This window comes from Rhyacophila brunnea, unplaced genomic scaffold (assembly GCF_057557595.1).
Source record: "Rhyacophila brunnea isolate RB1 unplaced genomic scaffold, BYU_Rbru_1.0 scaffold_11, whole genome shotgun sequence".
NCBI classification, from domain to species: domain Eukaryota; kingdom Metazoa; phylum Arthropoda; class Insecta; order Trichoptera; family Rhyacophilidae; genus Rhyacophila; species Rhyacophila brunnea.
Window position 1 is genome coordinate 31,507,074 of NW_028232763.1, and position 17,166 is coordinate 31,524,239.

Consider the following 17,166-nt stretch of genomic DNA (forward strand, 5'->3'; position numbering starts at 1 on the left):
CTACAGACAGCGTGATTTTGTCAGTTGATGTTTGAGCATGCAATATACCTCCTACTTTAATGAAACAATCCAACAGAACCCATCCTGTATCACACCTGGTCTTTATAAGGCGTATTCCAAGGCAAAAATAAGTGAATTGAGGCATCTGTTGTTTATTAGGCCTGGGAATGTCTCGCGAGAACTTTAAAGGAATACATGCGGACTTCATATATTACAACACTTAACTGTTATTCCTAACTGTTTTTAGTGTGGTTGAATTGGTACACATAAAATACTTAAAAGTAGCAGTCTTTTACTTTTAAAATTACCCCAAAACATTTTATTTTCCTGTCTTTCTTAAGTATGGTATCACTGAATATCTTTAATATTCGATATATTCAATAAAAGGTGTGATTAATATTATACGCAATATTTAGTGATTGTCCATCTAAATATTCTAAATAATGATGGTTCATTATATTTAGCTGCTTATCTATCTACGTACAATAACTGGCAGGGTATATCCTTTCCCATGTAATTTACAGATGTTTGTTTTACAATGTGACTATTTTGTTTCAAGTACAAGACGATCATATTTCATGTTCGAAATGGGCAATGCACATAGTATATATATTTTTTGACAGATGCTGGCAATAACAGTGTGAAGTTCGCTACAAACGAATCTGCACTGACGAATTGACTAGCAGCAATTTTAATCACTTTCATATATTTAGGCTCTATCTCTATATACATGATTTTCTTAAATGCATTTGGTTCAAACCCCTTAGACATTTCAGTTCCGATTAATTCTGTGTTCCCAGAGTTGAAGCCAGAGTTCAACGTAATGAAAACCCAAACACTAGTGCCGAAGAATAAATTAATCTGTAAGACGTGAAAAGAATACATTTACCATTAGGTGCATAATTTTTCTCTGCAATACTATCCTGTCCACTTATTATCATTTCCAACACAATAAAAATTACCTTTGGTATTTTAGCGTACGGTCCAGTTCTCGCATCTCTAATTGTGGCAATATCTAAAAGGTCCACCTCGTGATTCTGGTCCACCCAATAGAGGAAAAATCCTTTGGGATCAATCTTCAGGGTCACGGGGGTTCCCGTTCCGGAGTCCTGCAAAAAAAAGCTATTTTAAATAATCAATGAAAAAAAAACTATTAAACACAGAGTAACGTTAACGTCCACGATTACATTTACTTTATGTACAACAATATTTTAATGGTGCCATAAAATAATAATATATTCTGCTAGTCAAATGTTGCACAGTTGAGAAAGGGTATCCGTCAAGTAAATCTAACAATACCATAGAAAAGATCAATAAGATAGAAATGTGAAACCTAGTCGCCATTGACCTATGCTTTTAAGCCAGCTTTGGTTTATGACTTAATGACGGTCGGACCATAAATCCAAAGTCCGCAGTGACCTCAAATAGTACCAATATTTCATTTACATAACAAACTTAAATGCATATTATGATACAGATGTAACAATTGAAAATAACATATTAGGTTTATCGCATATTATCGCAATTGAGAATCGTATCATCTTACAGCCACACACAGACTGGTAACCGACGTCCTTTACTGTTATATTCTCTGAACAATACAGATGACCACTGAAAATCATCCAGTGAATACTAATGTAGTGTTGTAGGTCCTGGTTTCCTACAGACATGGCCAGACCAGACAGCTTGGACATTTCTACAGTCCTACAGTCAATGTTTATTGGTACAACACACGTTGACATGACCAGTCCACCCATATATTACAAGTCACAACATTAGAATCCTCAAATTTGCTGTACAATACCCAGTTGGGCCGTGTGACCACACCCGTTGAATTACCATACTAGATAGGATTTCAATAAATTTCTGCATGTCGAGAAATTTGTACACATACAGTAGGACGTATCACTGTTCACCGTGAACTAGTGTATCGAAAACCTATGGCTGTATAGCATTGAGATCAAATTCATATCTTAATAAAGCACTAAAAATATGTAATAAAAACCACTGGATGAAAATAGGTAGGTAATTCTGAATGAAATTTTTTTTAAATACTGACAACATTAATATTTAAGTAATACCAATCAAAATCAAATTAAAGTTCTTATTGGAACATTTACTGTCTGCAATGCTCCACGAACAATACATCATTTTGTAATCTCAATGCAATACGGCCATCACTTTCTGGTACTACAGCTGACGGTGAACTGTGATACGGCATACGTACAATTAACATGTAACTCAATTTCTGACAGTTCGCAAAGCATTCGGGGCTGTTCGTTGGTCAGCGTATTCAAATTAAACGTTAAGCAGCCAATGAGGCTGATTAGTACAGAACGGTTTTCAGCCAATGAGATTTTATATCACTATGATGCAAGGGCAAACTGAAGGTGGGTAATGTACGTATTTCGTTCGTAAGGGCGTCTCTATTTCCCCCATTTTCTTTAATTGGAGACTAAACACCTTCCTAAGAATTCTGCACTCGAAATACGACAACAGAAAATCTATAAAAGGAAATGTACGAGGGTGGGTCAATAAGTCCTTAGAAAAGCCGACAGGTGGCGCGACTAGTACTGTAAGCGGTTTGTTTTCATGCAGCGGCACTACCGATTCAGTATGCTGCGAAGTTTCAATCAGATTGGTCGGGTTGTTGTGTGTTTCTCGTACATTTTAAAAAAAAATTTGCTTGTGGAAAATGGAAAAATGGAAAATGGAGAAAATTGAGTTTAGAGCTGTTATTAAACATTTTAATATAAAAGGGTTAACAGCAAAGGAAATAAAAAATGAGTTGGATTTAGTTCACGGCATATCTGCTCCTTCACTTGCAACTATTTATAACTGGTTAAATGAATTTAAACGTGGTCGTACATCAACAAAGGATGAACCACGCTCAGGACGTCCTGTAGAGGTGACTACACCAGAAATGATCAATAAAAACCACGATATGGTGTTAAGTGACCGAAGATTAAAGTTGAGTGAGATAATTGAGGTTACAGGGATCTCAAAAGGTAGCGTCATTTCTATTTTACATGAGAAATTGGGCATGAAAAATATTTCTGCAAGATGGGTGCCGCGTTTGCTCACAGTCGACAATAAACGCAATAGGGTGGTGGCCTCTAAAGCCCTGTTGTCGCTCATGCAACGCAATCCGGATGAATTTTTTCGTCGCTTTGTGACTGTAGATGAAACATGGATACACCACTATACTCCCGAGACGAAAGAACAGTCAAAGCAGTGGATTGCGAAGGCAAACCATGTCCAAAGAAGGCGAAAACCGTAAAATCAGCTGGTAAGGTTATGACTTAATGACGGTCGGACCATAAATCCAAAGTCCGCAGTGACCTCAAATAGTACCAATATTTCATTTACATAACAAACTTAAATGCATATTATGATACAGATGTAACAATTGAAAATAACATATTAGGTTTATCGCATATTATCGCAATTGAGAATCGTATCATCTTACAGCCACACACAGACTGGTAACCGACGTCCTTTACTGTTATATTCTCTGAACAATACAGATGACCACTGAAAATCATCCAGTGAATACTAATGTAGTGTTGTAGGTCCTGGTTTCCTACAGACATGGCCAGACCAGACAGCTTGGACATTTCTACAGTCCTACAGTCAATGTTTATTGGTACAACACACGTTGACATGACCAGTCCACCCATATATTACAAGTCACAACATTAGAATCCTCAAATTTGCTGTACAATACCCAGTTGGGCCGTGTGACCACACCCGTTGAATTACCATACTAGATAGGATTTCAATAAATTTCTGCATGTCGAGAAATTTGTACACATACAGTAGGACGTATCACTGTTCACCGTGAACTAGTGTATCGAAAACCTATGGCTGTATAGCATTGAGATCAAATTCATATCTTAATAAAGCACTAAAAATATGTAATAAAAACCACTGGATGAAAATAGGTAGGTAATTCTGAATGAAATTTTTTTTAAATACTGACAACATTAATATTTAAGTAATACCAATCAAAATCAAATTAAAGTTCTTATTGGAACATTTACTGTCTGCAATGCTCCACGAACAATACATCATTTTGTAATCTCAATGCAATACGGCCATCACTTTCTGGTACTACAGCTGACGGTGAACTGTGATACGGCATACGTACAATTAACATGTAACTCAATTTCTGACAGTTCGCAAAGCATTCGGGGCTGTTCGTTGGTCAGCGTATTCAAATTAAACGTTAAGCAGCCAATGAGGCTGATTAGTACAGAACGGTTTTCAGCCAATGAGATTTTATATCACTATGATGCAAGGGCAAACTGAAGGTGGGTAATGTACGTATTTCGTTCGTAAGGGCGTCTCTATTTCCCCCATTTTCTTTAATTGGAGACTAAACACCTTCTTAAGAATTCTGCACTCGAAATACGACAACAGAAAATCTATAAAAGGAAATGTACGAGGGTGGGTCAATAAGTCCTTAGAAAAGCCGACAGGTGGCGCGACTAGTACTGTAAGCGGTTTGTTTTCATGCAGCGGCACTACCGATTCAGTATGCTGCGAAGTTTCAATCAGATTGGTCGGGTTGTTGTGTGTTTCTCGTACATTTTAAAAAAAAATTTGCTTGTGGAAAATGGAAAAATGGAAAATGGAGAAAATTGAGTTTAGAGCTGTTATTAAACATTTTAATATAAAAGGGTTAACAGCAAAGGAAATAAAAAATGAGTTGGATTTAGTTCACGGCATATCTGCTCCTTCACTTGCAACTATTTATAACTGGTTAAATGAATTTAAACGTGGTCGTACATCAACAAAGGATGAACCACGCTCAGGACGTCCTGTAGAGGTGACTACACCAGAAATGATCAATAAAAACCACGATATGGTGTTAAGTGACCGAAGATTAAAGTTGAGTGAGATAATTGAGGTTACAGGGATCTCAAAAGGTAGCGTCATTTCTATTTTACATGAGAAATTGGGCATGAAAAATATTTCTGCAAGATGGGTGCCGCGTTTGCTCACAGTCGACAATAAACGCAATAGGGTGGTGGCCTCTAAAGCCCTGTTGTCGCTCATGCAACGCAATCCGGATGAATTTTTTCGTCGCTTTGTGACTGTAGATGAAACATGGATACACCACTATACTCCCGAGACGAAAGAACAGTCAAAGCAGTGGATTGCGAAGGCAAACCATGTCCAAAGAAGGCGAAAACCGTAAAATCAGCTGGTAAGGTTATGGCTACTGTATTTTGGGATGCACGTGAAATTATTTTCGTTGACTATTTGGAAAAAGGAAAAACAATAACAGGGGATTATTATGCATCTTTACTGGACCAGCTAAAAAACGAAATTGAAGAAAAACGGCCTCATTTAAACAGGAAAAAAATCCTCTTTCATCAGGACAATGCCCGTGTTCACACATGTTTACGATCAATGGCTAAAATTGAAGAATTGAAGTTCAAATTGGTCGACCACCCACCGTATTCGCCAGATTTAGCCCCCAGTGACTTTTTCCTTTTCCCAAACTTAAAAAAATGGCTAAGTGGACAACGTTTTTTTTTCAAATGAAGAAGTCATCGATCGGACAAATGCTTATTTTGAGGACCTTCCGAAAACTTATTTTTCTGACGGTTTAAAAAAAATTGAGAAACGTCTAACCAAGTGTATTGAGCTCCAAGGAGATTATGTTGAGAAATAAAAAAAAAATACAAAAATAAAAACTGTTTTAATGCTTTTTTCTAAGGAATTATTGACCCACCCTCGTATCTACTGAAACTTTAACTACTTTTGTTAGTAAAGATAAAATATCTACGTATTAAACATTTTCATAATTCATTATGTCATTATAGTATTTTTGTAACCCGCATTAAACAAAAGAGATGTATATCTGCATACATTAATGTACAATTTGAGGTACCTATTTCCAAATAACCGAGTGTCCACATATATCAAAACGTATTCTATGTGTCTAAACAAATTAAAATCCCATCAAAAGCATACAAAGAAAATGTTTAAAAACTTGATGACTGATATGCCCAATATTATTTTTCATATATTTGAGTTGGTTGGTCACTAAACCCATTCTGGAGATTTTTTTGAGTTTCGAGTAAATCACGAAAAACTGTTCTGTGGTAAGTTACGATGTTTATTTATTTAAAAAAGTATATTGAGCACATAACAAAATTATTAATTCAAGACGTTCACAACATGACATTTAGAATAAAAAGTACTTAGTAAAGAAAATACAAATTAAACAATAAAATAGAGTTTTAAAAACAAAATACATAATGCATCGCTAAAAATGTCTACATCTCTAGGGAGTGCATTGCCCAGCCGCACAGTCCTCACTATTGGTGCCTGGTGAGCGTGACATGAAGAAACAACTTTCAATCAAAATAGGTGATGGCTTTGCAACAACCGCATGTAATTGACGAGTGCATAAAAATTCAAAATTTCCAGAATATCGGGATTGGAAACTATACCACATGAGAGCAGGGAAAAATGCTTTAAGGGCAGAAGTGACATACAAGCTTGAAGAGAATGAAAGGCGAGCATGCCTTGAAGAAAGTTAGTTGGAAAATTCTCGTTTGAGAAAATAATTATATACATTAAAATAAAGATGTCGAAGAAATTTCTTCTGAACACACTCTAATGATGCTAGTAGTGGTTACATTTATATAGCGATTTAAACCTATGCTAAAAATCATGGATTGAATCGCGACATCTGATTGGTCGGCTATATAGAGCGGCGGATTTAGTGACCTGTTATTTATCCTAGAGCGGATTTGGCGACTCGGGTCAATATTCATTTTGATTTTTTGACGAAACAGGGCTAAATTAAAAACTCGCACCTCGATAGGCTGGTAGACCTATCGATATACTACATATCGTCGGTGTTTTGTAAAAAGGGCGAATCAACCATTTTGGCGAAATCGAGATTTTAATGAAAATACAATATGTACCCTACTAGCTTTGTTGTGTAAAAACAGCGAATTTGTATCTCCACAGAAAACGATAATCGACTAAAATTAATTTAATTAAAATTGCGAAATAAAAAGCGAATGTGACATATTAGGCCTTTTAAAATATTATATAATAATACATATTATAATGACAGTATTCTTTCTAAGCTTTATTATAAACTTGTTAGATATTTATCTACATATCTACAGGTAAAAAACAAATAAATGTCAAAAGTTAAAAATCCTCCTCCTGTAAAATAGCATTTTGGTTAATTCGCCCTTTTTACAAAACACTGACGATATTATGTACATTCAAAACTAATTTTATTGAAAAATCGTCCAAAGCGGGTTTGAAGGACTCATTTATTGCAACAAAGGATTTAAGTATTGGCTAATAGCAATGAGTATATTCTAATACAAAAATACAATACGACTGATAAAAGAAACTAACGTCACAACTGACCATTTACGCTTCAAACACAAAAACATCATTCACTACATATCAGTGACGAGGGGTGGAGGTAGGCTGTTAAGATTCAACATAAATACTGCTCATTAAACTTTGTCAGTCATACTTATTTGTTACCATTGAACTAAGAATACAATTTGCAGATGGTGCTGGTTAATTTAAAAAATGTAATCAAACCCTGCCTAACCAAACCATAATAGTTTACATATGCTATGTGTGATATGTGAATAAAAATAGTGCACACTTTTTCAGTCATACTAATTATTTGTTTTCATTGAATGAAGAATACATAATATACAGATGGTGTTGGTTAGTTATTTTAAATTTATTAAGTCCTGACCAAACCATAATCGATAAAAAACATTCTCTTTTCTATAAAATATCTAAAATGATGTATGGTATAATGGCAAAATTTTATATATTTTATAGATACAGTAGGCGCTCGGTAATCCGGCACCCATATTTTTTCACCTATGCTGGATTGTCCGAAATGCCGGATTATTGGATTTCTATAGGAAATAATAAATAATGTGTCAAGGTCGGGCACCGAACTGCCGAGCTTCTCCGCTCTGTAATCGGGCAGTTTAATGTGACACCTGCCAGATTATAGAGCAGAAGAGCTGAGTTGCAAAATGCCGGACTATTGGACGTGCCGGATTACCGAGCGCCTACTGTAGATGAATATATTTTGACTATTACCTATTATGGCTTGGATTAGGCAGGGTTTAATTGAATTTTAAAAACTAACAAACACTATCTACACATTGCAGTATTAGTTCAATGAAAACAAATACGTTTGACTGTCAAAGTTTAGTGTGCACTATTTATGTCGGATATTAACAGCCAACCTCCACCCTTCGACACTGGTTCATATTGTTACATTATACTGTGGACTATATATTTACTAATAAGACACCTCATTTAGAGTAATGAATAGCTGCAAATTTGTAACTATCGGTTACAGCAGGAAGTCCCCTGTTGTGTAAATTATCTAGAATACAGATAGAAGTAGTCAGAGGTTATATTTATAAAAAACATACACAAACAGATGTCACCGGATTTTCTATACATTTTAATGTAGCAAGAAAAGAATGCACTGGAACTGCTCCAATTTTCACTAAAACCATCATTCAACTGGACATAGACATCTGGATTCAGGGAAAATTATGAATAATAAAATTCACATCTAAGAGTCTCTACATGAAAAATGTTTTTTTTTTATATAATATATTACTAGCAGTGGCATGCGGTGACTTTTGAGATTGGGCATGCTCCTCAGCCTTCTTTATAGAAATGGTTTTATTCATCAAAACACTCATTTACTACTTAATTACCCACTAAAATATTTATTATTAGAACAGAATTCAAATGGAATGTAGGTATAAGAATTTTGGAAAATAATATTACAGTTACACATTGACCAAGTTGACGGTGTCGGGTCCTGTTCTGGCAAATTCACATGTGCTTTTTTCAATGTGTATTTGAACCCAGAGTATGGATGTAGTAGGTTGAGCATTTGGTTGACATTCATTTCTCATAAAATAAAAAAAACAAGAAACCTCTTTGCGAGGAGACAGAGATCCACAAAGGTCCACATCCACATAAGATTGTAGAGCCAATTATATATTATATTATATATATATTATATCGACACCTCCTACGTATAAGGCCGGAACTGCAAAATGGTAGTTTTCAGTATTACGATTTTAATATATTTTAATGACACCACAACGTTAATTTTTAATGCTGAAATTGTAATTTTTTAGTTGATTGATATATTATATTGATTGAATTTTTGTATCTTTTCTATTATCATTGTTGTATTATCTTTACAATTATTTAATAAAAGGCAATCAAGTCTAAATAGCCAAAAACGCAGTTTGGCCTTTTACGTAAGAGGCGTCAATATTACAGTAGAATCTCACTAATCCAGCATTGTATAAAACCTGATGATGCTAGATTACTTGAATTGCTGGATAACTATGTATGGAAATCTGGAAAATAAGACATGAAAATAATACAGTACACTCTCAGTAATCCGCCTCTCGATTATCCGACAACTACTATAATCAGCCGTTATGTTTACTAGTTGGAAGCACAAAAACAAGCTCTATAGTTCGCCGGTATTCATATGTCAAATTCAGTAGTCCGCTGAGTAGGATACACCGCAGATGAGACGGGTTTATTTTGAAAACTTCTCCCTCGTAAAACGTACGTTCATCACAAAGAAAGTAATGCACCAGGGAGGTAAGTGCCCAAGGACCAATGACCAATCACAACCGGAACACACAAGCTGAAGCTTTTGGTCACAGGGAAAGCCAGGAATCTTAGACCATTCAAAAATATCTGCCTCGCTAAACAACTGGTTGTATTAAGTGATTTACTGTTGATATGTAGTTAATAAGTTTAGTTTATAAATATATATAATTTAATACATACTTGATTTTGGTTATAAATGAAACCATAAGTTACTAGTACAAATTTCTCAAAAAAAAACTATTTTTATGAAATACCTGTTTTAATTTATACCATATTTTGTATGTACGCTTTCACTAATTGGACACTTGTCTGGTTTTTGTGGTGGCGGATTACTGAGACAGTACTGTGTGTTAAATAGATGAATTTAAAAAAAATATTGTTCTATTTTTTACCAAAAAATCTATAATTGACAATTGTTTTCTCGCAAAAAATCTACCTTTCTCCCTCTCTTAAAATAGTACAGGTTATTCTTTTGTATTTATAATTTAACTAGACACATCAGTTTGCCTTAAAAACTAATTCAATTACTGAATTACCTATTTTAACTTTGTATAAGACTAACTAATTATTCTACAAATGAATGAAACTGAAATAAATCGAGATATGTGTTATTGCTGTGTCAGCTTAATACGTAGCGTGATTTGAGCCATGTTGCATATCATGATGGATTATGCTATGGAATGGTGATGTGCTACACAGTGGTGGGTGGTTTTTTTGTCCGTCGTCTTGGCAAGATCTCGATAATGTATTTTATACACAACTCACCTATACAGACAATAAACAGATCACATGAATTTTTCTATTAATTGTGATGGTATTTTCTCATCTTTTACTAAAATTTTTTTTTTTAATAGATATTTTATATAGAATAATATAGGGATCTGCCGCATCCATAGCATCTACCAACTGCACACCACTGATTACTAAGTATCCCAAATGAATCACAACAGAAAAAAAGGAATCTTGGTTCAACAACATACGGAAAATAGTTTGTTGAAATATTTTTCAATTGTCTATCATAAGAGATCATTGAAAACCCACTATTTTTTAGACTGTGAGAGAAACATTTTTTGTAATTGTTTTGTGATTGTATTGCATTGTTTTAAATTTTCATAGACGTTAAAGTTCAAGGCAACTCACTTATCACATCAATATTTTTTGTAATTAATTATCGTCGCCCCAAAAGCAAAAGGGCACATGTGCAATTTTGACGGTTTTGAGTTATGAATGCAGTTTTCTTCGTATTTTTTTTTCTCTACATTATGGGCAAATCGGCATTTGTGAAGCAACACCCATGTATTCACAATTAAGCAAAGAAAATAAAGGTTACTTGTATATTTGTAAACTGATCTTCATTTAATGTATAGGAAAAAGGTAACATGTATACGATTTTAGGAACTATGTGCAATGTTTAGAAAAATAATATAGGAAAAAGGTAACAAGTGTAATTATTTAAAAGTGAGAAAGGGCCTTTGTACAAAAAAAATAATTTCGTTGCAGAAAAGGGGCACTTATAAAATTTGTGAAAAATTTAAAAACATGTTGGCAGCAGACAAAGAGGCCAAAATAAATATTTTGGAAGATCACAATAAGCGTATAGTGGACACTCGCAAATCAAAAGATGAAGATAAAGCTAGAGCGTCATTAGATGACAGCTTTAAATCTTTCACTCTTGTTTTACAGACGGTCCTCTATACTCCATGCTCACAAGTATCGAGTTTTTATTACACGAGAAAGTTTGGTACATTCAATCTTACCATTCATGACCAAGCATTAAAAGAGGGATTTTGCTACATTTGGAATTAGAGTCACGGTCATCGTGATTCTGATGAAGTTGGAACAGCTTTATTCACTCATTTAAAAAGCCTCCCGCATTCTGTTAAGGATGTTTCTCTTTTTTTCTGACTCATACAGTGGCCAAAATAGGAATCGCTTTATAGCTGTTCTACTATTGTAAATTGTGAAAAACACTACATTGGAAACTATCAACCTTAAATTCCTGGAGACTGGTCATTCTCAAATGGAAGTGGACAGCATACAATAGACATAGTAGTATCGAGAAGATAAAAAAAGGTATTTCTATGAACTCACCAGAAGAATGGCCTACACTGATTATAGGCATAAAAAACCGTTGAATGTGATTCAATTGACTTTCAGGGATATTTTTGATCTAAAACTGCTAAAAACTAAAACCATCCAAGGTAACATGGACAACATATCTTGGATGAAAATAAAATGGATACGATGTCTGAAAAACGAACCGCTGAAAATATTCATTAAGACGTCGTATGACGAAACAGAGTTCATCGAGATTCCAGCACGTACTCCAAGAAAGAGAGGAAGGCATGCATTATCAACACAACCCGAAAACTGTCTTAACGCCAAAATACAGCCAAGAAATTCCAATAAACCCATTAAAATTGCGACACCTTCTGAAACTGTGCAGTGATGGAGTTATTCCTCGCAATTATCATGCATTTTGGGAAGGATTGTGAAAAAGCAATACTATAGCTGACAGACTGTTGGAACCCGATGCCTCTGAGGATAATGAACTTGATGACTGAACTGCTCTTAATTTCTTTATTTATATTTATTTTGTAATGCATGTTCTTCATAAATTCTTTGTCTTACACTAATAAACAAATATTTAAAAAACACAAATATTTATTTTTATTTAAATAGTATGAAGTGAAACCTATATACCAATTTAAGAACACTGAGTTTAAATTTTAAGTATTAAACCTCAGTAGATGAATGAATAACAGTTTCAAATTATGTGCAACTATTCATAAATGCATATAGGAAAAAGGTAACATGTGACTTAAAACCTCTTAAAAATCAAAAATTGACAGATTATAAAAAAAATTAAAATTGCATTTCAATCTTGAGTAATTAGGTCACATGTATTCCAAATTTCATTTCAAAATATTAAGTAATAACCTCTCCACGATTTTTTTTCACTCCAAAAACACTTAAAATGCGTTTTTCTCAAAACTCAATTTATGCACAAGTGCCCTTTTGCTTTTGGGGCGACGTTACATTCCTTAGCAATTATTTTTTTAGAACAATGATACAGTGCACAGATATTGATAGTCAACATTTTATCAATTACTGGACATCTGATGAACATCAATAAAAAAAACATCACATTTTTGTACAAACTTATTATCCTACAATAATATTTATGCAATATCTTAATTGTTATGTCCAAAGATGTTGAAAACCTCGTGCTATAGAGGAGTCTAAATGTATGAAATTGAATTAAAAAAGGACCACTGGTCCACCGATAAGATTCGGTACAAGTAACTTAGCATTGCAGGTTCATAAGCAGCAAACTTCACACTACTGCTATGACATTTATTTGCATGGCCCCCGTAAGGGGGGGACTGATAGGGCACTAACCTGGAGGCCCAGGCTTAGAGGTGATATGATGATTAATAATATAATTAAATGGTACTTAATGCACGTGTAGAATTTTATTTTAGTGTGTTTCCTGACTAATATAAAATGGCTATTTATCCAATATGGCGAAGGGTCGCATGTTACTTAGCTACCACAAAAGGGGGTCGCAATCAGTAGGTACTCCATAATATGCCAATAACTCAATAATTCAAGTGGATTTCTAGAGGTAGACTGTGGAGATTTGACAAATATTTTGAACTAGTGTTCTTCAATCCCTTTATCAAAATTACATCTTATAAAAACTAGCAACTCTCGCAGTACGTCATTGGGAACACTCTGTCTTAAAGTAATTTAAACATTTTGAGGATATTATAAAATAAATTAATACATTATGGGTTATAGGATGATAATTAGGAACTCGGAGTCATAGTCATTGCTTAGCAAGTATACAATCCACGACGGAAGCACTTACTCTCATTACAGATTGGTAGTTAAAACAAATAAGTAATGAATCACTCTTCAAAGTGCCTTGAGAAGTACCTAGTTTCTAAATGTTTTTTAGTAAATAGTATATTAAATTTATATCTACTCAGTGAAGTACAAATTTTATTGCTCTGTATATGCTTTATAATCTTGACTGGTGTGTACAGTTAGGTACAAAAATCATTAAATTCCAAGATAGCATTAAGTGTGTACGTTACTTAAATGAAGAATTTTAAGGTGGATACTTTTCAATATGTACACAGAGTGCACATACCTACATACTTAATTTTTATAGGTATTTAATTTGTCCCATTATTTCTTTCGTTTCATATATTTCTTTTCAAAACTTTCAATGAAAATACAAATAATAAAATGTAAACTCGGTATTCACCCTTTATAAAAATTCTTTTACAACATGTGTTTCTCTCACATGGAAGGCTTCATCAAGTATATTATATCGAAATATATATTGAGTTTGTTCATGAGGTGTTGAGGACTAAACGAGTACGAGTGACATATAATTATGATGAGGCTCCGGCAAGACGCTCATGTTTTACCATAAGCTTACCTGCGCAAACCGGTTTGTATCGCGAAGCCCGTGTGTATGAACGGGAAAACTGTAGCTCACGCAAACCGAAAAGTGTTCCGTATTTTTTGCACAAACTATACCGCGCAGGCTAGACAGCAGTGAATTCCCTGCGCGGTATAGTTTGTGCAAACTACTTTTAAAGCACTTTTCGGTTTGTGTGAGCTACAGTTTTCCCGTCCATACACACAGGCTTCCCTATACAAACCGGTTTGCGCAGGTAAGCTTGTGGTAAAGCATGAGCATCTAGCAGGCGCTTAAGAGCAGTTTTCATACCTCCACATGGAAACATGGAACTGTTCTGTAAGAAAAAATGAATATGTTTTATTCCTTTTTATTATTATTCTCATAGCAACCACACATAATTTGAATGTTTTGGCTTGAGATGTCTTTCATAAAACACTATGATGTATATATGATGGGAATCATAATCCAGACAAGGGAGTGAATTCAGATGGTCTGAAGCACCTCATTCAAGATGACAGGGTACTCTGGAGTAGAAATCTCCCACTTGATTACAAGGTGAGATATGCTGCATGTATTATTTTACAGTAGGTATGAAGACATGGATACTCGGAAAAAACTTATTTAACATTAAACGAGAGAATTGCTATAAACATAGAAATCAGAAAATTGAAATAGGTCTTCAGACACATCATAAGAAATGGTAAATACAAACAGATTCAAGTACGAATAGAATAATGGTATTTTCTGGCTGGACAAATACCGAGAATAGTTTGGTTACAGCACAGTAGCTCTGTTCAGAGGAATCGCCTCAAGTGATGACAATGGTGCCATGCCTCCTGTACGTCGGTACTGTGATGGCAATTATATCAGACGAGGTGCCATTTTACAGGGGAATAAAAAAAATGTTTTCCAATTGCTTTTAGCAGAAATTCGTAATTTAAATTTAAAGCAGAATAAAAGAATACTTATTCGCAGACACATGTTAGCTAATACGTCATATTAGTGATATGATACATATAAAAAAAAAAAAATTTTGATTTAGATATATAGAAATGAGTAAAGTCTTAAGATACAACACTATCTAATGGAAATATGTTCGAACCGTGAGACAAGTAGCAGGGAACATATTATTTTAATCCAAAATATGACTTCTATAAACGTCATGTCGTATTCCATTCCAGAGTCACAAAACAGAACGTCTATAGACGTTGTGTCTACGAATGTGCATCCTTTTCAATGTATTCACTAAGTAGGTATGTTTCTTAATAAATTATTGGAGTTTTTCAATAGATATGATATTAGTTTTCACATAGATATCAAAACATATTTCTTTCTTAGATGACATATGGAGACTTCTTTTCTCAGTTTGGTAAAAATAAACAGATGCAACTGGTGATTTACCATAATACCATAATATAGGATAGGCGTTTAACTAAATTTTGCATAAGGCAGTATGCGGCCAATGAGGTGTCGACTGATTGGTATAGAACAGTTTTCAGCCAATTGGATTTTATATCATTATCATGCATGTGAGCCCAAACAGAAAGTGAATTCATGGAAGCGTAGCAAAAATTGATAATCATTTGCCATCACAGTACTTAAGTACCACAGAATTGGGTATTTTCATTGTAAACATCACATTTTTATATGAAGATGTTACCATAACTAACGATACATCAACAAATCATTAAAAATGCCATGTATTAAAAATAAATGCTCATATATACAGATTTTGCCACATCTAAAAAAACAGTGAAGTAAATAGACCGAATATGGCAATACAAGATAGGTACCTGGTGCTGTTCATTCAAGATGCTTTGTAAATAATATTAGGTCTACAATGAGAAAGTATTATTTTAATATATTTGTGTAGGGAGCGAAAACCACACACATATACCCAAATAATGATCTATAAAATATTCCCCAGCTATTTAGGCATAGGTGGACCACTAATTTTACTTTATTTACCTGTTGCCATACTTTTCTGTACAATACTTATCAAACAATGTACTTTGTACAAAAGCAGTGGGTGTGCAGAGCACCGACAATAAATGTATCACCATAATACTGAAACACAGTCTGTAGTATTCAAACAATGTATTTTATTATTAAGAGGATAATATGCACATAATATTATGTGCTTGTAGTGGAAATGATCAGTTGATTGCCTATGTAATCATGTTTTCATAAGAAGTTACTTGATAGATAACTACTATTTGTATGACTCCGAATGGAAACAATGCAAGTGAAAAACATGTAAAAAGCAAACTTCGCGAAGGGGGTGAGGTATATTTACAAGTAGATAAAGCATGCATGGAATAACAGGAGAACGAGTCGCTTCCCCCGCCCGGAGAACGCCACCTACCTCATCCCATTTAATGAACTTCTCTCCGTCCTGAAGAGCTTTGGAAACCTCAACAGGTTTCAGCTGCACGGCGCTGCCTCCAGAATTGGCGACCGCTCCGGCCATAATTACGTTGCAATCCGTATCACTCCGTTTTCGTCTAGTCTCTGCCGCACTCAATGGATATCAACCATTATAATACGGTTACGCTTTGACCCGCTCCCGGAATACATGTACATGAGCGTATACATACATTTCATATAGATATACACCGATTTTAACCTTTTCAGTTTCAGACTAAATCTGTCATTTCAATAGGAAATGACAGAACACCAGTGCAGTGCGAGAACCTCAATCACACCCCGCACAATATCAATATCAATTCGCGTATTTCGATCTGAAACTGCACGACGATCCGCGAGAGAAACGCGCGACCGGCGTCGCGTCCGCGTCCAATTTTACGAAAAGATTGACTACATCCATTGTCACCAGTCAACTAAGTCAGATTGAAAACAGGTCGCACCGACGATTCCATTCCATTTGTGTGAAGGGTTGTCAGTAGTAGTACTCACTTGTTATCAATATTCCATTTTCCGTTTATACACACTGTAGTAAAAAAAAAAACACTACAAGTAGACGTCATTATTTTTTTTAAATATATTTAAATCTAAATTACTGCGTATTTTTCAAAAATTTCAGTATCTCTCTA

The 17,166-nt window shown here is 34.6% G+C and overlaps 1 protein-coding gene across 1 annotated transcript in view; it reads right to left on the reverse strand.

Moving 5' to 3' along the window:
- Plc21C (Phospholipase C at 21C) overlaps positions 1–17,007 on the reverse strand; it is a 59,004-nt gene extending 41,997 nt beyond the window's left edge. The window contains exons 1-2 of the mRNA XM_085960236.1: positions 16,479–17,007; positions 963–1,109 (exon numbers count right to left, since the gene is read on the reverse strand). Of these exons, the coding sequence (XP_085816362.1) occupies positions 963–1,109; positions 16,479–16,583 (252 nt within the window). The 5' untranslated portion in view covers positions 16,584–17,007. The remainder of the gene's footprint in view (positions 1–962; positions 1,110–16,478) is intronic.
- Positions 17,008–17,166: the final 159 nt, after the last annotated feature.